General features: G+C 39.1%; 1 protein-coding gene across 10 annotated transcripts in view; it reads left to right on the top strand.

The window, feature by feature from the left end:
• DPF3 (double PHD fingers 3) overlaps positions 1-21508 on the top strand; it is a 169235-nt gene that overhangs the window by 96383 nt on the left and 51344 nt on the right. For 5 of the 10 annotated variants that reach the window (XR_007204090.1, XR_007204089.1, XR_007204088.1 and 2 more), the window contains exons 5-9: positions 3735-3830; positions 4859-4897; positions 8506-8584; positions 8888-8929; positions 19598-19735. Coding sequence is in view for 5 of the 10 variants with exons in the window: in XM_048305730.1 (XP_048161687.1) it covers positions 3735-3830; positions 4859-4897; positions 8506-8584; positions 8888-8929; positions 19598-19735 (394 nt within the window). In the remaining 5 variants the exon portion in view is untranslated. The remainder of the gene's footprint in view (positions 1-3734; positions 3831-4858; positions 4898-8505; positions 8585-8887; positions 8930-19597; positions 19736-21508) is intronic. The other 5 variants (XR_007204091.1, XM_048305732.1, XR_007204092.1 and 2 more) reach the window with 3 other exon arrangements.

The following is a 21508-nucleotide window of genomic DNA, read 5'->3' as shown; positions in this document are numbered from 1 at the left end:
TCTCACATGCTTCTCCTGTCACAAGAATCTCTGTTGTTTGACTGTGTTCTGCACAGGTCCTGTGTTGGAATTTATTTTGCAGCACTATGAGATAATTACGTAAAAATCTGAGAAGCTGAGGTGGATCCCAACTATAAACTGAATTTTAGTGACTCATATTTGAAGTGAGTTTGGACATGGATTTCAAATTGGATTCACGTCTGCCATGGACAAAAACACGTCATTGCCTTACCTGTTTTTTTGTTTGTGTTTTGGTGTTTTTTTTTTTAATAGTAGGTAGCCTTCTGGAAGTATACAAGAAAAACCACTTAAAAAATTGTAATTTTAAATATCTCAGTTATTATAAGTGATGCAGTATGAGAAATATTGCCTCTTCACATGCATTATGGTTTGAAAGTTATTTGTCAAGATTCTATTTCATCCTTCAACAATTAAAAGCCAAAATACAATTATAGGTCTGTTATAGAAGCAATTCTGCTAATATAAAGGGTTCTTCTGTAAGTCCATGTCACTTTTAAAACATCTTAAATCACTAGGAAAGTGGGCCTCTCCCACAGCAGCACATCTTTGGTGATGCTAAAACACCGTTGTGCCATGAGTCTTTTTAGGGATTGTTAGTGAGAATTATTAGCAATGTGTCAAACTTGGTAATTTTGGCTGAGATACAAAATGTTGCATCTATATCTAAAAGTAGTAAAAATTTGAGGGGTCAGTCCCATGCCAAATGAAACAGAAAAACATAGGCATCAAATCTGTATTACCTGGAGTTCAGTTCTACTGCTCTATTTGTTAGAAATTTCACACAGGTAAAGGCAGCAAAATTTGGTTTCCCACTCCCAGTTGCACAGGTAAAAGAGCCCCATCAAGGAGGAAGCATCCCATGCTCATGGATTGGGGAAAAGCTTTGCATTAGAACTGCTCTGTGTTTGCTTTTTCAGTAGTAAATCTGGGTCTATGAAGCTGAGAGCTCTTGCTAAAGGTCTGTTTTTACTTGCTTCCGAGGTCACCAGAAGTCACGGTGCAGCATCCTTATGAAATTGACAAGTGCCTTTGAATGTTGCTGTGTGATCTGAGCTCCCAAATTATCCCCAGCAGCAGTCAGAGGAAAGAGACTTCAGAGATGTTGGAACTGACATAAATCCAGGCTTTGCAGAGCAGGGAGGGGGTGCAAAAAAATAGAACAAATTTTCAGCTAAACTGCTGTAGCTGTGACCTGTCACCTGGATGCTGGTTTCCTCAGAACAGATGCAAAAGGCATGTCTTGCTGCTTTATTTTATGCAAGCACAGCTTATCTGGATTCAGTCTGTAGAACAATGATTGCCAAAGCCTTCACTAGTAGGCAGCTTTCAGTGTGTACTTTGGCACCTGGCAGCTAGACTGTACCAGATCAAAATCACAGTCAGTGCCTTTATCAGTACGACAAATAAGAGAATGCAAATCTCTCTTTCGTTCCTTTGCATACTTGTCTGTGCTGTAGCTCTAAAAGGCCCAGCCTCAAGAGTGCTGAGAGTGAGCAGGTGGGATACACATAATTGTAATTCCCACCTCAGTCCCAGCCACTTGCCACCCTCCCAAATTCATCGTGTCTGTCAGGAGAAGATAACCTGGTGCTTGGCTGCACCAAAGCACATAGGGTTGGGAAACTGTTTTAGAAAAACATAATAGGAAAAGAAAAGTTACTCTGCTAAAACATCTAAGGGCTCCCCTGCTAAATAGATGCAGGCATTGGACCCTGCTCTACAGTTGGTATGAAACAGGGTTGATGATTTTGCCCTATGGTAAATTGGTATTGAATGTGTGTCTCCATTGTTTGATGGAGAAGAGTTAGAGTAGCCTTCTGACCATGCAGCAGAAAGGTTATGCCCCTTCTATCAAGGATTAAAGTCATTACTCTGGCAGTGTCACCAAATTCACACTTGGTTACATATTATCTATTTCCTAAATTGGTGCTTCAATTTTAAAGGAAGAAAGTGGTTTGTAATATTTCTCTTAATTCTTGTGTAGTATCATTGTTGTAAATTAGCTCCTTTCCCTCCCACATACAATGTGGTTGCCCCTGTTTTGGGGTTTTTTTTGAGATACTTTAAGATACGAAACAATGTAAAAATACAGACTCATGTCAGTAAGTTTGCTTATGTTCTTACATACATCCTTACATTTCTTACAGTCTCCTTATGTACAATATTTTTCAAGCACTTCAGTCCTAAGATGAAGTCAATTAATGTATGCAGTTGTATGAATTTTGAAGAAACATTTTATGTGTGCAGAACTGGAACCTGCTTAACTTTTACACCCTCTAGTATTTAGTACTCCAGTATTATGTGAATTTGTATTTCATGATAGTTGGAGGTCATTAATAACCTCCTCATATTCAAAAATAGAAGGAGCAAAAATTAGATGAAGACTTGATCCTCTGTCATGTGCTACAACTTGTTTGTAATGCACTGACCAGTATTAGTCATGGAAATTTAGCTGATAAAATAAGAATAAACTTTTGTAACTGGTCTTCTAAATACAGGCTTTTTGAAATGTGAAATTTCTGTTGTATTCTTTCCCACAAATTCAGAATTTGGTGCTTGAGGTATGTTGAAAGAAGAGAAAGAAACTGATTTGCTCCTGTTCTCCCTCTGCTGGCTCTCAGATAGCTTTTAAGTAGAAATTAGAGAGAAGGGGCAAATAGAGTAAGACTGAAAACCTTCCCATCAGTTTAATGTCACTGATTTGAATCTGCATCGTGGCTGTAGTTTAAATGAATGTTGGCATGGCAAAGGTAAGTTAGTGATTCCAGATCAGTCCCTTGCAAAATGGCCCAGCACCATAAATGGCAGGAGTGGCTCGGACCAATTTCTGTATTTCTAGCAGACATGCCAAGAGTTGGGGAAATTTCAATGGGACTTCTTCCCACATTAGTGTTGTGATGATTTGTCTGGCCTTTTTTCGTGTGATGTCTGACTTGTGCATGTTTTCATGCAGGACAGCCAGCCTGCGTTTGGTTCTATAGAGGTTACCTTTCAAAAGATAGAGTTAAAAGGATTGAAATTCCCTGGCCCAGGCATCTCACAGTTATGTGAGCTGATGAAGTATTGTTCCTAATAAATAATTAGTTGAATGAATTATTGCTGTTGGTGCTGTTAACCTCAATGAGACGTGTAATTCCTCACCATTCTCATGCAACAAACCTCCTGCTTCCAGATTAGAGTTGTACCTGTGGTGCAAGCCCTGAAAGACATGGCTTTCTAGATCCATTCTGGAATGTATGGAGGAATTTTCTCTATTTTTGCTAAAGAAAGAAGATTGTGAGCTACCAAGGAGAAAACCACTGATTTTTGTATTCTTGAAGTGCACGCTCAACATTAGAAGAAAACAAAACAATTTAGGTTGCAACAAATGAAAATAAAAAACCAAGTCAAACAAATTCCCAGACAGGGCCTGCATTTTGCATACTAATACTTGTGTTGTCTTGGAATATTGGTGCTCAGTGATGCCACTATTTTTTCTTAGGGACCTTTTTATCATAGCTGACTTATACCAGTGGTATTTTTTAGTAGGAATTCCCTGGAGATATTAGGGTGGAAAAGAAAACAGATTTTGCTTTAGTAGAGAGAAGCAGGGGTACTGGGATCTGATTTGGCTTTGTATCAACTGTAATAACCCACAGTCACTTTGGTAAACAGTAGCTGGTTGTATGTGTCCTTTTTTCTTCTAACCATTCCTGTTTATTGTTCAACCACAGAGGGTTTTAGAAAATGATGAAAATGCAGATGAAGTGAATGAGGAAGAAGACTTGGAAGAAGATATTCCAAAACGAAAGAACAGGCCTAGAGGACGGGTAAGTGGAGAGTATATTGGAATGGAAAGGAAGGAAGCAAACCTCTGCTTTCTAGTGTATATTTCTTATGTGTATTATGTATGCAAAGTCTTTATCCATGAATATATGATAGTGATAAAACCACAGGTAATTTTCAGTGATATGTAATAGATTTTTAATATTTTTCAGTTTATTTTTGTGAATTGCCATGAAACAAAAGACTATTTTGAGAGCAAAAATTTGGGGTAAATTTATTTTAGTGTTGTATTTACAATTGTAATGTAAACTGTAGTAATTATGATGACATCCTGTTATTACAACGCTTCTTAAAACAACATTTACTAATTACAGAAAAGCAGCAAATTCAGTTGTGACAGCCAAAAAAGTATTAATAAAAGTAACTTGAACTGTGTTAATAAGTTTTTCAGCTTTCTCCAGGGTAGCATTTTGTGGCTGACGCTGGCTCTCTTGGGCCCATGGCAAATCTTCCATTTGCTTAAAAAGGGCAATATTTTATCCTTAGGGGACTCTGTGTCCCTTCTCTTACCTAAGATGTCTTCACAATTCATCAACGTACCAGTTAAGTAATGAGGCCAACATTTTAAACTTGGAATCAACATTTTCAATTGTGGGCCTGTAAGGTAGGCATCTAAATAAACGTGAACACAATTCTCAGAATTTTTGAGCATTTTCATCTCTCTTTGGCTCCAGTGGATGCTGCAGGGGCACAGGAGCTCTAGAAGTACCTTTTGATGTGTTTATAGAAGTCAAGCAAGAGGGGCCACATTCTAGGCCAAATGAGCAGAATATAATAGCTTTTGAATAAGAGACATGAAACCACATTGAATACTTGCAATGTACTTATGCATCAGACCCTCTCTTTTTGTTTCTTCTGTTGTTGTGTTGTTTCAGTTTTCTGCTCCTCTTTATTTTGGAGCGTAAGTCCTTTAATATAAGATCAAGCACTTTAATAATTGGATAAGTATATATTTCACCTTCCTTATTCTCAAAATCACCTGAACCAGTTTCTTTCTTTCTTTCTTTCTTAGCCAAAGACCCCCACCTGGAAAAAAATTTTCCAGAAAAATGTAAGTTTCAGAAAATTTGTATGAACCAGTAACCAAAACCAGGAGATAGAATCAATATATGCACACAAGCTTAACTGTAGCAATCAACTAATATCCCAGGCTAACAACTCTTTTCTAATAAGTTGCTCTCACATAAATTGCACACGCTGGTTAGGGTGAGTGAAAGGGAGTGGATAGCTAAAAGAGATATACTGCTCCGGAGAAGGGAATTTGGTGTATTCGTATGTCCCACACCTGTACAAACAAAATCCTGAAGTTAGTGTTATGTGCAAGATTTTGCTTCCCTGTTCAGGAAAATGTTCCAGAATTTTTTCTCTGTTACTGTAGGGAAAGGAGCTGGAGGGTACTAGGTGTCCCATTCATTTTGAAGCATACATTTGTTTTATTTTCTGCCCTGGAACTGGCCCCCTATTAAGTACAGGAGAAGCAGGATCTCTTGCCTTTTTCTTCCAACTCACTCCTGCTCTGCTAGTGCACTGGCTTCTTTCAGTGCAAAAAAGAGAAGTCCGAATAGTGCCAAATACTTCGAGCAATTTTTAGTTTTATTTGATGGCATCAATAATCAAAGTAAAATTGGTGGTAGAAATTAGGATTACAAAATTAGGGCCAGGTTATCTAGCTGTTGAAAACTGGTAAACCTGAATTGCATCTGGTCACAAGTGTTTTGCCAGTTTTCTAAAGGCAGCCCTTTTCTAACTTAAGCCTGACCCAGTATAGGGAATCGAGGCTAAGGATTTGAAATTAGGGGACATGAAACCTGGGCAGCTCTTTGTTTCTGGGAAGGACTTGGTTAGGGTATTTTTAGAGGGCAGAAGAGGGGAAGGACATGCATAGGAAACTAGATCCTGTGGAGTGTGACCTTTGGGGATTCAGAGAAAGGAGTGAGAAGGACTGACAGCATAAATGCAGGATTAATGCAACAGAATTACTGCTCTGGACTTTCCAAATTGCACATGCCTCTTCCTTTCCCTACAGCATGATTTATTTTTAATCCTGGACTCTCCATCTGTCCCTTTGGCTACTCTCTCTGGCTGCTTCAGGGCTGCTTCAAGGTTGCTGGGCCATGGCTTCCAGGCCTCTCATGTCAAGTCTCGTAGTCTTTGCTGCATCCTGTCAAGAGAATAAAGGCAGTCAAGGATGACTGAATTCAACAGCCTGGAGTGCAGACAGCAAGCATGGGGCATTCAGTTTAGTGCCTCTGGTGCAGTTGCTTGGTTTCCTTTCCCCTCAAGGCTAGCCCTGAAATCATGGGGGCATGGGAAGGACACTGAAGGCTGAAGAGGTAGATTTACAGAAGGAAATTTTTAGTGTCTTTGCTGGACAGGGACAATGTGGTAGGAGCTGAGCAGGGTAGTTTGCTAGGAGATATGAGATGTTCGCAGCTGCACCTGTACAGATTGTCTGCTCATCAGCTGGATATCCCGTGGGACAATTTCAAAAGCACCAAAGACATTTGGGAACCCAAGTCCCATTGAAAGTAATTGACTTGAAAAATCTCTGCCTCTGTGTTCATTGCATGAAAAAGTGTATCTGACATGTGGTCATGCCATGAATGCTGTGCCCCTGCATTTCTGTAGAGAACAGTCTGAAGGGAAACAGCTGGCTGTAAGACTAGCAAAATTCTGAGCAACAAACCTTAAATTACTATCGTATTCTGAAACGTACCTATGTAAAAATACTACTTTCTTACTCAACAGGTATGTTCCCAGTGTGTGAATAGAGTCAGAGCTACTGACTACTGACAAATATAAGACTTCACATCTTTTTCATAGTTCTGAGAAGCCAATGCAGCTGGTAGGATAGGGAAATTAGATCCTAATCCCGGTACCAGCAGAAATATTTGTAAGGGCCAATCACTTGTCTGTGTGAAGACTCCCTGATGAATTGAGGGTTGTGGAGGAGCTGCCATGGACTGAAATTCAGCTTGCAGCACGTCTTGCAGTAGTGAGGGGAGAAAGGAACTAGCTTGGGATTGATTTCATTGCCCAGAGGGGGTTTACAGAGCTTGCAGTCAGAGAGAAAATACTGCAGACTAGTAAGATGATTTTATGTGATATGGTCAGTAAAGAAGCTTCCACCAAACAATTGCTGCTGAGGCCATTTCTAGGGGGAAACTGCTTTTCAGTTCACCCTTACAAATCTTGCTCTGCACATGTGTGCTGGACTGCACAGAGGTCTTTGCAGAAGGCAGAGTTATCCTTGTCCTACCTAATAGTGTTTACCCCATCCAGATAGCTGCAAATCCATGTCTTTCCTTTGGGACTGTGTTAAGAGCTAGACCTGAGCAATCCCAGGGAAATAACATGTGAAATTTTTTAAGTCCCTGTTTTGACAGACTTTGTCAGGCCAGCGTAAAACTGTTCCTTATTACTTCTCTTTAGATATCCAGTGGAACACAGCTCTAATCGTGCTAGTTCTGTTCCAAATTCATAGAAGAGGGATGGAGTTTCTATGGCCCCTTTATGTCTGGGTGCAAATATTCTCAGGATTTCTACACCTTCTTCAGCTTTACCTAACAAAGCTCTGTCCCTTTCTTATTTTCACATGCAAAAGCTTGCAGGATTTGAGTCAGGTGGCCTTGTCTAGAGTGAGAAATATGAACAGTTTAATAAGAGGAGCAGCAGAAGCAATTCTATTGTTTTTATCCAGGAATAGAGTAGCTAGCAGAATTAATAAAGGACTATTTAGCCATCCACCCGTGATCACTTCCTCAAACAAAGATCAAGTCTAAAATTATTGTCATTTACAGGCTGTACATTAGTGAACATAAAAGAATTGAAGGCCTTGGCTCAGTTCCCAGTTCCACATCACAACTCCACTGATGGACAGATATGAGCTGTCCCCTTGTTGGCATCTCAGCTGAGAAGGGTCAGGATCAAGTAGTTTTGATGCTGAATTCCACTCTCACCCCTGGAGCTCAAGACAGAGCAGTCTGTGCTGTGGAGAAACAGAGCTTTTCAGTTTCTATAGCTGCCAGTTCGGTCCATTGTAGGAACACAGAACTGCAGAGAGACCTTTCTGGGTAATTTCTGTTATTGCAGGTAGCCACATTATCTAATCTTTTCCCCTAACTGACCAAAGCTCTATTTTATAATTACCCATGGTATCTTTGTCCCAGAAGGCCATTCCAAAACATTGCTTTTCAGCTAGAAAACAAAACAAAACAACACAAACAACGCCCCTTTGAAAATATTGAAGGAAATAATTTGACCTCTCTTTTATTTGGGGCCTGTTTTCGGGCTGATTTAATGTTTGTATTTATCCTTTAACACCTGTTCATCTATTCATTCATATTCATATTCAGTTCAGCAAGGTGTTTGAACATCTTCAGAAATAAATGTGTGACGATACTTGACTGAATATGTGCTGGCAGTGACCTACTGCTATGGATGAACAGTCTGAGCTGTCTGTGGAGAGGATCTCCATTGCATTACAAGGTCCATTAACATAGTGCACATCTTAGGAGAAGGGTCAAGACCACTTTGAGAAACCTGTATGGAAGCTGAGGATTTGTTTAGTTTATACTGCACATTTTTCATAGGAGGGTGTGGGGCACAAGGAGACCTGAGGGGTAGTGGAATGATGCTAACATCCTCTTGTCCTTGCAGGCTCGGGGATCTGGAGGTGGCAGGAGACGGAATGATGCTGCCTCCCAGGATGATCATGACAAACCCTATGTTTGTGACAGTAAGTAGCAACCAGACAGCTTATTCTGCTTCCAGCCTGGTCCTACCAGCTCAGTGCACTCAGGGCTTCATATATTACAGCAAAATATTCTGCTGCTCTCTGACTTGCATGTTTGCCACCTGCTGCTGCTGCTCTTGGTGTTTTTGCATGAGGGAAATAAAATTAAGTCCTCAGCAAGACTCCACTTTCCTTTGCCCTCTAATAAATAATCTCTTATATTTTCTTTCTCTTTTTCTGGCTTCTCTGCCTTTTATCTTCTTTTCCCCCATGTAAGTTTCACCCTCTATTTCTTCTCTGTTTCAGATAGTTACAAACAAAAGCATAACTCAAAAATCTCCGACAAAGGTACTTCACCCTTGTTGTATCTCTTGATATATTTGGTGATTCTCTTCCCTTCAATCCTTTTAAAATCTCACTGGGCCAAATTCTGAAGGTCTTATCCCTCACCAGAAAGTACTCTTGTAGCATCATCAAAAGTTGAGTCCTTCTAAGAAGCAAATAACATCTTGAATGCTTTGTTTTGATAGATATTCCCTTTGAATACAGCCCTGCTGTTTGGCATCTTGCAGTTGGACTGCAGTGAAGTAACACATTGTCTGAACAGAAAAACTATACTACAGCCCAGCACCAACACTGAAGGAGGATACCAGAGTTCTAGTATGAGGGAGGAGTCCAATATTTGTTACACAATGGTTTGGGGTTTTTTGCAGTCTAGTCCTTGATGCTTTCCTTCTTCTTTTGATATTCTTTTTTGCTTCACTATGTCATTTCTGTGAAGGGCACTTATCTTACCCACATGTTTTTGAGGCATCCCATCTTAAGGCTTACTGTAGAGTATACATACAATTTTAATTTGTGCTACCAGGTGCCTTCTAGCCTGTAAAACAATAACCTAACAAAAGTTAATAGAAGTAGGAGAATAGCAGGTCTTCACTTCTGTGATCCAAAACTAGTGGTTTTGAGGACAACTAGAACCCCCTTTTTCTACTATTTTTCTATCTTGCAACGTTACTGACCTTAATAGAATAACCTTTACTATAACAATCTATGGGGGTATTTTCTGCTGATTTTTAAAAACATGAGGACATAGGGAGCATGCATGGTAAATAAGAACTGTATTCCATGTGATGAAATCATATTCTTGTATGGTGAGACCAGGTGACTGTACATGACCAGAAACGGAAAGACTTGCATATGAATGGGACACGACACATGATAGAAACATGGTCAAGGAGGAAGAGCCCTTTAAGATGTGAAGAGTTAGAAGATTTATGCTGTGGTTAAATAGCAGTCCTAGTATGCTGGAAGAACTAAAATGTGTCTTCTAAGGCTTCTCTGAGAGCCCAGGATGTATCTTGCTGAAATCCACAGGTTTCCTTTGCTGGTATATGCATATCTTCCTTTATCTCTTCCCTGGAACATCCTTCTAAATCCAAGGATGCTTGCCAGTGGTAGTCATTTTGAACATAATGACTCTTTATTGTCTGATCTTGCATTGCTTTTGGATTTTACTGAGCACTCACAACATGCATAGTAGTGATTTGCACAGAGTAGATTAAACATCAAAGATATGAAAGCAGGCAGCAGAGATCTGGCCTAAAGTCAAGACTCTTGTACATTGTTGTATTGACAGATTTTTGCCTTGGCTTACATTTTGGAGCATAAATTTCACCTTTGGTTTCAGAAATATAAACTTCCTTATTTCATTTGGCTGACACCTTTCACTTTTAGGAAACTTACAGTTACAGGTGAGTCATAAGGAATTTTGGAATCCAGACTTTGCACGGTGACTTCTCCTTTTCCCTTGTATATAGCTGAGAAAAGGGTTATATGATAGCAGAACTCTTTTATCTGACTTTAGAGCAGAAGGGAAGAACTGTCCCAGTTTTAATGTCATCATCCAGAAGTAATATCCTGCCCTTGTTAACTTTCTATAGAAACATTACATAAAATTAATTATGAGTAATTGGCTTATTATCCTGCTTGGGTGGATTTCTTGGATTAATTTTTTTCTTTGAAATTATTTGCTGAATATTTTTATAGATAAAAATCTAATTGTGATAGATTAGAAATTGGTTTGCAGTACTCCCTCTGCAGATGTTTTGGGCAGATAGGTTTGTTTTACATGGAAACGTGCAGGTGAAACACAGTGAATGTATTTCCTGTTTGGGAAAGCATTATTACCTCAATCACATTATTGGTATGAATAATTACCTTAATGGGTCAACAGTTTGCTTTTTCTGTAGTTTATTTAATTTGCCTCCGGGTTGCTTTTTCTGCAAGTATTCTGATATTCGAGTTTTGAAAATGACCACAGAGAAGAAAGTATAAACATAGCTAAACCAAATTAATTTTCTTATAAAACTGCAAGGGCACAAAAAATGATTTGTGGTCAAGAACTACTTTGCTCTTTTATCATATTTACACAGTCATATTTATGGGAATATATATAAGAATATATAAACAGATTTCATCAGTAATAAAAAGGTTATAGGAAAAAAACTAGGCTGTGTGTCAGTAAGATGATGCAAGGGTGATGCCCAGCTGGCGCTGCCCCTTGTGTTGGAAAACAGCAATGTAATCTCTGAAAAGACCTGCCTTTTTCTGTAAGAGGCATTCAGACATACATAAGTATTAAACTTGGTCCCAGTATTAAAACTGACTGGAAACATGCAATTTCAATGTGGTAAAGGTTTTCAAAGCTCAAAATGTTTTGTCATCCTGTGTTTTTAAGACGAGGTGGTTGGATGCCTGTTTCGTGGAATGAAATATTCTGAAATACTTCCGCTGGTTTTATTGAGCATATACTGTATCAGAAGTTCAGAATAAAATGTTTGACCAAAACATCAATAAAATCGCTAGGATAATCATGAAATGCATTGTTTTATCAAATCACCAAGTAGAAAAGTTGTTGGTCAGATTTTCAAGCAGTTGCACTGGATAGTGTTGTGCCTTGAGCTCCCTTGGGATAGCTTCAACAATGACAGTGGCAGGGAAGACTGGCGTGAGATGGCTATAGGCTGGAAATGGTATTGTAGCCAAATGGCTCGGCAGCTGTATGAGTGCAGTCCCAAACATAGCTTGAGCAGCTGGCTAGGACATGGAGCAGGTGCCTCAACAAAAAGTGGAAAGTAGGGCTTAAAGACTAATGCAAAGCCTCTGATGTCAAGCAAGTGGAAGATCAACCACCACCACTGTCCATGATGAACTGGGCATGTGATTTTTAAAGGAGGGACAGAGTGAACAAATGAGTGAATACCTACATGTTTAATAAGAATTGATGTTATGGCCCTGTCAAATATTCAGCTGGGGAACCATTATTTCTACCAAGCAGTCTTCTTAAAAATCCTTCTACTATTTTAATAGTGTTTATTATATATTATTTACTACTTTATAAAAAGAAAAACCTTCTCTGAAGTTTTATCTAGAAACTTGTATTCTGGTTTAAAAGTTGCAATCAGTTGTAGCACCTGAGTTCCATGACTCCAAATGTCTACTTCCTTTAGCCAGAAAAGTTAGTTTGTGCTGAATCTCTGCAAGACACTAACTTTCCTGCTGCCTCTCCTCACTTGTATGCTTTTATTCTTCTCTTCTTCTCAAGTTCCCATGGAGGCATGGGACTATGTACATAGTTCCACCTTTGTTTTCTGTTCCTCTATGGAAGATTTCCCTTGCCCACCTCTAAAAGGAATTTTTTCTTTCTTTTCCTTTTACCAATATGTACTTGTCTCCTTTTAGTTTTATTCCCATATAAACTCCTAATATAAGTAGCAACTTATATTTGTATCATATCCTTTTTTTGTAGTCCCTCTGAGACTGAACTATGCATTTAGATCCATTCCTTGTGCAAAATGAGAATTGGCTGAAACGTTCCTAAGATCTCTGCTGGATCAGTGACTAACGCAACATTGTATGAACCCAGAGACGCTGATCTTGTAGTGTTTTGTAGAAGCTGATTCTTTTGTCAAGAACTTAATTTTAAGGTTTCTCTAGTTATTTAACCTACATTTTCTCTGCTGAAGTCCAAGAGTAGCAGTCCTTGCACTGGTCTCAAGAGATAACAATGTCTTCTATGTCTGTAAACAGTTACTGGGACTTCTTTCTGCTGAGTTTTCTTCAGCTCTTTTACTAAGCTTGTTTCTTTTACTTTGAAAAACTCCAAATGGCCTTTTAAAAGTAGTAGTGACCACAACTAAGTTCAGTGTGCTATTCTGAGGATAGAAACATTTCTGAAGATGAGTGGTTGATACATTTACATGTACTTACAGTCACTTTTAGAAATTGGATTTATGCAACTTGCTCTGATATGTATCCATGAGAGGCACAGGGATGGCTGACCTAACAGGTTATTTAGCAAACCCTTCATCAGTGCAAGATGAACAGCTGGAGCTCCTCTCCAGTGCTGTGTCCTGTTTCAGTGGCAAAGGAGCTTTCGTCCTTGTCCACCATGTGAGTTCATATGTAATATACCATTTGCTTCTTGTTCCTTCCCTGTTCAATCTGTTTCTACTCAGGCAGGTTATCTATCACATTTAGTTTCTTCAATATACTGCTTTGTCCTGTTTATACTGTGTTTTATTTATTTATATTAGACGTCATACTAATATTTACTAATTACATTGCTGTTTAAAATAATTCTTTGATAATGAATCTCATATGATATATTTTTGTTATTTTTCCAATATTTTTATTGACAGTCCATTCTCTGCATGTTTGATTCTTTCACTCTCTATTTCACCCTTCAAATTAATGATAAAACCAGAGGCAAGCATTGGGTTCAAACAGGACTCTTTCAGGTGCTTGAAGAAGCAGAAAGATGCCTTCTGAAAGTTTAAAAAAATTAGGCTCCTAATTCTCACTGATTTCAGCTGAAGGTAAAACTAAACTGTTTCCTTGAATATCAGATTAAATGCCTATCTGCTTGTGTTCTGTTTGTTGTGCCTACAAATCATATAAAGCTTGGAGCTTAAGTGAACACTTTGAACATGTCTTTGAATTACTAATAATCATTCAGAACATGGATTTGCTTTTAAAAACGCTTGACCCTACATCCAAATCACTATAGCTTGAAATATCCTCCTGCTTTTTCATTATTTTGAGATTAACTTTTTCTTCCCCATTCCCTTTCTCTTCTAACCATATTGTAAGTTCTGCCAACAAAAGGCTGGAGCCTTCACATAGCTTTAGTGATTTAACATGAACAGATTTCACTGAGTTTCAATTGGTACTGAGAATCTCTCTCTTTTAGTTTCCTTAGAAAATCCCAGTTAAATGTTATATTGTTCTAGCATGACTTGCCAAATGCAAGTCCTTGAGGCCTATTCTTTGGGAACTATTTCATTGTATTTGTTCAAAAAATGACGGCCCTAGTAATTTCCTTGCTAACTTCACCTTGTCTTCTTCGTCATCTCCTTGAAACGGTCCTGATCCTGTCATACATATTAGCAAGCATCTCACTGATTCTCTGAAAGTTTTGCTGGAATACAAAAGGCCTACCAGATAAATCCTGATTTAACTTGATTTTTACCAGTGCTCTGAGACTCAATCTCTTGTCTTAATTCTGGCAGATACTATGAACAAGACCAACACTACTAACTGCTGCTGCTTAGGGCAGATTTTTGGTTAAATATCACAATTACAAGCTGATTTGAAAATGCTTTGATTATAGCATTATATTTTTACATGCTTCTCATAAATCTCTGGCATGACTTTTAAAGTGTCCCTTTAAACTATTAGTAGTTTAAGCCCTAAATCATCTTCTGGTATTATCCTTTCTAGTGAATCCCTAAGTAGATAAGCAATAAGATCTAGAATAAGATGCTTGTTCAGATGAACTCAACAAACAACTCTCCCACCATAGCTGCTATACTTGTCATCCATTGACTACATTATTGGTAGAAAAGACAAGATTAGAGAGGTAAGGACACTTAAAAAAAAATCTTTTAAAATACTCAATAACACAAATGTGGAGTAGAGCACATGGTAAGAAGGGAACAGAGTTGACTCTGATAGTTGAACATTTTCTACTCATGTAGGATAGTTGTTTGCTCCTGCTAGCGAGCCATTTGTTGAAATGCGCACAGGTGTACTGTTGAGCTGTGTATGTTTTGCACTGGGGTTCAAAGTTACTGTGATCTTAATACAGCAGGTAGATTCTGGGACTTGTCCTCTGGGGGCACTGAAACAAGGACTATTTACCTCCCTATTCTACCTACAGAAAATTCCCTATGGAATGGGTTACTAAATAGCTGCTCTCATACTACAAGTGTATAGTGTGACAGTACTGATCAAAGAGGGATGAATGTAATGTCTTTCTATCAGTGGAGGTCAAAATGCACTGTTAATGTTTGAGATCTCTAGATGTGCCAGAGTGCATATACAACTGTAACAGGGGAGAATATATTACCAAACCAGTGCAAAACAAGGACAGTTTTTAATTTTTTTTTTTTTTTTGAGTGGAGTGAATGGTAGGACAGGAAGGTAACTTTGAGGAATGACTGCCTGCCAGAAGTTAACTCAAGATTTAGTATTTGACATAGCACAGCTGAGAAGAAAGAACAGGAGGCAACAGAGAAAAGCAAAGAAAGACAATGAGGGGGACAAAATTTAGTGACCAAAAAAAAAAAAAAAAGCAGCATGTACTCCTCCAGTTTCCTGTTTCCACTAAAAACATGGATTGTTTCCTTCTGTCTCATACTGATGACAGATTGTGCAAAATGTATGTGGAGAGCTGGCTGGAACATAGCTCACAGGCTGCCAAGGACCAAATGTGTAACTATTTCAAAATGACAGCAACACAGCGATTAGATATTTGATGAGGAAGTCTTTTAAGTCATAGGTTTCAAATCCCCTTTTTAACAGGGGAAGTATTTTATATTAATTTTACTCATTGAGAAACATAGAGTGAGAATTTGCTTATCCAAAGGATTGCAGGGTGCTACAGCCCAGAACTTAGAAGAGAGCTCTCTTTTATGAAACACTCAATGCTTGCATTTATACTGTTCCCCCCCGCCCATAATGCAGTTGTGTAACATCGTCATATCAGTCTTCAAATTTGAAGGAAAATAAGGTTCATCATAGGAGACTGTCTGGTGGTCTCATAAAACAATCCTTCTTCCCCATTTGTGACATTTGGTCCGCACTGCTGTATTACTGCCTACTTACCCAGCTTGTTCCTAAGGGAGCAATCACATTAGCTCATAGGAAAAATACATCCTTTGAATGCAGGAGGAATTGGAGTGGGTTATGTTCTACAAACTCCCACTGTTTTCATTGAGCTTGGCTACCTAATTAAAGATCAAGTCAACTTCCCAGTGTTGAGATTCAGGATGAAATCTACCACATGCAAGGATGATGAGCCTATCCAGCAAGGAAAATTGAAGATAAAAAAGTCAAAGCTGCTGAAAGGAAGGCCACTTGGCAAAGTTCATGAAAGGCACACTTTCACTTGCTATGTGTGAGCTGCACGGCGTTAAAAACTAATCGACAGCATGCATTTCAGACTGGAAGAACCAGTTCTCATTATGCTTTTGTCAGCTCTGAGAATGAGAAAGATGTGGTGTAAGCACTGGTGTGGATGCTGGAACTCATGGATTCCAGTCCTGGTAATGAAAAAAGATCACTGTGTGGGCAACTCAGCCCCTCTGCAGTTCTCTTTTTTCAGAACCGAAATGAGATAGTATTTCCCACTCAGGAATGTGGAGGAAGATTAATTAGTGTTTGAAAAGCCAGTCTGCAGTGGGAAGAGTTATATAAGAGCTAAGTGTTTATTGATGATCACCCTTTTATAGAAACTACTTCTTAGCACAGTGATACGGTCGATTAATAAAATGTGCTCTTACCTGGAAAACAAGAGATTAGAGTGAATTCAGGAAGATTCAATCTGTTGGAGAAACCATGAAGTTCTGACTTAGCTTTCATTCTAGCAAAGTCTCACTGAAGCCAATGGTTCTTTTGCCTGATTAATATTATGACCCTTTCCCCCCTGCAAGCATCTAATTTGTTTGAGGAACATGAACTCTCTCCAGTTTCAATTCATGGCATTGCTTCAGACTTTTTTCATGACAGAACATGAATGTGAAAAATGGAAAAATCTAGACACCAATAAAAAAGGCTGCTGGAACTGCAAATCTTTGGTCCTACAAAGGATCTGCTAGGACCATATAAACAAAACTCCTTTGCCTCAGTTCTGATTATAAAGTCCTCCAAATCAATTTCTCACGAGGCATGTGTCACATTGCTGTCACCCTTGAAGGCCACCTGGAAGTCCTCACAATGGGAAGGACTCAGCTGCAGAATTACTACTGGCTCAGCTTATATCAATACTTGCTTTTTCCTGGCGAGGTGATACTTTTTGCTGAAGAAGGATGAGTCTGAAGACCCATCTGATTTCCTATGTCATCCTAAACTCCATAGCTAAAATCCCTGCAGGATCCTGTATGGAATGGAGTAAACACCACAGTTTTGGGACTTGTTGTTGCAGGGAATGCAAGTTTCCTTTTGGGCATTGATCATCTGATAGTGTTCTGGAAATAATTTGACAGGAGTCTTTGAGCAGTATTGGTAATTCATATCAATAGAATTATTTTTTAACATTCTTCTTCAAACACACAAAAGTAAGTGGGATAGAGTAGGATACTTGATGAGCTGATCCAGCTCATCTAGCAGATGGTCAATCTGCTAGAAATGTAAATCTCTTTCTCCATTCTAAGAAACACTGCAACATTTATGTAATTAGAGGAGGCTACCATTCTGAAAGAATTTAAGCAGTGAGCTCTCTCTGGGTTGATGATTACTTAAGTGTTATGCTTCTTCTACTATTCAAAACATGGGGAAAGTCATACAAAACTGCGGATATCTTGTTGTTTTGACTCTTGTTCAGACTCTGTTCCGCTGCTTGTCCTTTGCCCTGCAGGACCACAGAGAAGGAGGAGTAGTTTCCCCCTCCAGAATGCACTGGAAGAAAACAAGGATGGTACTAGAAGAAGGGAGACTGAACTGATGTTTTGTGGAGAGCATGCATCTAACAACAGTCTAGTTCTTCAAAATGTCTGGCAATGGAGTTAGGTTTACCTAGGAAAAATGAAGGCAGATGCTTCAAAGAATGGATATGCATATCTAAATGAGTATTTTATTTCTCTCAACATTGCCTCTTCCCTCCTGCAGGAGGTCTCATTTCTAAACCAAGGCCATTCAAAGACTTAAAAAATCTGTAACTGAGGACAGGACATATTACATTTCAAAAAAACTTCTATCTTGTTATGATGAGTCTGTGATCATAACCTTGCACAATGAAGAAAACTGGGATAAAAGTACCTAATATTCCACATCACTCATACATATCATGAGCTTGTTTTACATGTTTCTAACAAAGTATTTTCCTTGAGGGAGTTTGTAAATCAGCTAGAAGAGATTGAGAATGAAATATGTTATTGTACTAGGCTTTGACTTACAATTTTCTATAATCTGTTCCAAAATGTGGAACATCAATTGGCATTTTCTGACTAGTAGCAGAAAGGTATAAAATTTGACATTTTATTTATATGTAAATGAATAAATGGGGTGAGAGGGTTGGTTGGTTTTTTTTGGTTTGGTTTGGTTTTTTTGTTTGTTTGGTTTTGGTTTTTTGTTTGTTTGTTTTGTTGTTGTTGTTGCTTTTTGTTGTTGTTGGTTGGGGTTTTTTTTTTTTTTTTTTTTTTTGTTTGTTTTTTTTTTTAATTTTTTAAAAATTTATTTGTGGAGTCTTTGACATTCCCAGACCCAGGTACCTGGAGAATGGGGAGTCAAGTATCTATATATATTACAGGATACATACTGGGGCCTGTAACACCATTAAGTTTTTAGGAGTGGATGGTCACTTACCCCTCGGAGATCCTTTTCAGGGGGGTCTAAAAACAGGATTCTGTTCTCTCTTCTGGCACCATTGCCTTTGGCCTTCTAAACAAGCTATGCAGGACAGACTACTGGACGTGACATTTATTCCTGTGTGAAATCCTTGAGGTTAATTAAGGTAATAAAGTGACTATAAATGTCTCTGGGAGTAAAAACTTGCAGGAAGGGCATTAAGCTTTTTGTCTTTGTTTTCTAATCTTTTAAAATGATAATATTTGTATTTGGTAGACAAAATAGCTGTATAAAAGAAAATGGACATTCAGAGAATGCTTTGAATATGAAAAGTGATTACTTTTTGAGACAATAACATGAATTAAAAACTATATAGAAAATCAATCCATATGTAATGAATCTTATGCTGTTGCCTGCCCTTGCTGTACACTCCCTGTGAAGTGTAGACCTTTCATCATCCTAAGTTGTTTAAGTTGTTTGATTCTGTCCTTAATATCTGTTGACTTAGTCCTAAAGTAAATGGAAGTTCAGAAGCAGGATTCTCTGCCACACATTCTATTATTTATTGGGGTGCTGAATATGAAGTTTACCTGGGCAAATAAGTATCACTACCACATGTTTTTTTAGCAAGAAACTGTGAATTATTTCCATCTCCTTGTCTTAACTAGGAATCTGCGAATACAGCTATTTATTAACCTTTTAGAGAAAGTCTTTTTAAAAATCCCAGCTGTTTCCTTTTTTTTTTCAGAGATCAGTAATGAAGAAAATGTCCTTTCTTCTCAGTCTTGTTTCCATTGCTGTGCATTGTGCAGCACCACCATTGGAACTGGCATTTCATTTAATTTTATATGCAGTCTTGTTAGTAGTCTTAGCAGAGAGGATTAGGGCTCTGTGATCTGGAGGGACTGAATGTGCACTTGCTTAGGCCTGTGGGAAGGACTGCTGGCAGCGTGGTGGGAAGAAAGCTTGTTTGGGGACCTGCAGCTGCAGGGCTGCCCTCCGTCACCTTTCCCCAGTGCTGGTTGGAAGGGTTTTGGGCAGGCGCATGGAGTGTGTGGTGCCATTCTCAGGGGAAAAGGGAGCATTATTTGAGACGATGCTGCTGTGGTTGTCGATCACACTGATGTTTCCATTCTCTCTTCCCCTCCCTCATATTTCCTTTCCATCCAGTCTGTGGCAAGCGTTACAAGAACAGGCCTGGGCTGAGCTACCACTATGCTCACACTCACCTTGCCAGTGAAGAGGGTGATGAAGCCCGTGAGCAGGAGACCCGCTCTTCCCCTGTCCACCGAAATGAAAACCACAAACGTGAGTAGGATTTTCCCTTTGCCTTTGAGATCCTTTCCAGGGGTGTTGCCTTCACCCTGTCTTTGCCTTGTGGAGGCTGGTGTTATTGCCTGACTCAGTTGTGAGTGATTGGGCCCTGGATGCTTGGAGCTAATCAGCCACAGCTCACACGGGTGCTGGCTCAGCTAGTCAGAAATTCATTTCAAACCCAGCATTATCTCTGCAGCAAGTCACTTTTCCATTACTGCTCCTGTGGGGAGGAAGTGGCAAGGAGAGGGGGGAAAATAAGAGATGCCCAACCTGCCCATCATCAAGCAGCCTCCCAGTGGCTCTTAAGGATGTCAAGGAAATACAAGTCCAGTAGTTTCAGGGGGCTGTCTTTGTTTTGCCTTTAAATAAGAGATATGTGTCAATATCTCAGTTTTTCAGTATGAAAATAAGAGCACCTTTCTCCCTTATACCTTCACCTGCTGCACAAACAGCTTACCTTCAACTTTGCTAAAAGCTGCTTCTTAGTTACAGTTTGACAAAAGCTATGAAAACACATTAGTACTGATCTGCAGGGAGAAGAGCTGGAACATGAGGGGAGAATGTATTTCAATTCCCCACACTGGTACAACGCTGAAAGAAATCTTAGTGGTCTGAATTCTTACGTGATGAATCACATATACTCAGTGTGAGCGTAAGGTCCATCACCCTGTTTGATTGTCCTTTCTGTGCTCCTTAGGCACAGAACAGAAAGGCAAGGAGGCTGTGTTATATTACTGATTTTTGCAAGTCTCTAATTCCCTTTTTCTCAGTTTTCCAGAGTTCAATACTATGTGATGTTTGCTGTGACTTTGGGATTTGTGTAGATAGCTTTGTTTGCTTTCAAAAAGTTGTTTTGGATCATCATGTGATCTGTGTTATTTTAGTTCAAAGTAATAAAGCAATAAAATGCTTATAGGGAAAAATATGCAGGAAAACACTTTGTAATACCTTATGAACTGCAAGAAATATGGAAGTAGGAAAACATTTTCTTTCTAAGCAGGATAATTGATAATTGTCCCCAGGGAGGTGTAGGAGGGGGTTTCCTTCCTCCAAAGCATCTGCTACTAGCCACTGTCTGAGCTTGAAGGACTGTTTAGTGTGATCCCATTTGGCATGCCCTATGTTTCTGTCGCTTTTATGCTCTACCTTTTAGTTATCATGTTTTGTAGATTTGTAGCAAAAGTAATTTTGACTCCTCCAGCTGTTGATAAACTCGAACTGTCAATGCACTAAGAGTGACTGCTTGGGCAGGCAGGGGAATGTCAGTGTTCAGCCAGTAGCTTTTGTTTACTTAGCATTTACATCAGCTTTGGGGTTTTTTTGTTTGGTTGGTTGGTTGGTTGGTTGGTTGTTTTTTTCCTGTGCCTGCAGTAGTCAGTAATAGTTGCATACCTGAGAGGCATATTGCAATCTGTATTAAATTGATACCTTGCAATAGATGCCCAAAAAAAGAAAGGTAGTGTCCTCTGCCCTGAATTCAGTTTGACATAGGTGCCAAGAGGTTTCCGTCCTTGTGTCTCTGGTGCTTAGGAAATGATAGAAGTTAGCAAGAGGAAGAAATGGAAAAGCTATGGTAAGGTTAGGAGCAGCTGACTTTGGCCCAGGATAAAAAAAGTGTGTTCTACACTGTAGGAAGGAGTAGCATGAGAGCTGCTTGGGCTTGTGCTCCCACAGAGCTCCTAAGGGGTGCATGTGGCAAAGGGAAGTTGCTGATGCACAGATGCACAAGCAGGCAGAAGTTTAGAATCGTTGGGGTAAACCTCT

Source organism: Corvus hawaiiensis, chromosome 6 (genome assembly GCF_020740725.1).
Source record: "Corvus hawaiiensis isolate bCorHaw1 chromosome 6, bCorHaw1.pri.cur, whole genome shotgun sequence".
Taxonomy (NCBI): domain Eukaryota; kingdom Metazoa; phylum Chordata; class Aves; order Passeriformes; family Corvidae; genus Corvus; species Corvus hawaiiensis.
This window is presented reverse-complemented; position numbering and strand designations above follow the sequence as displayed.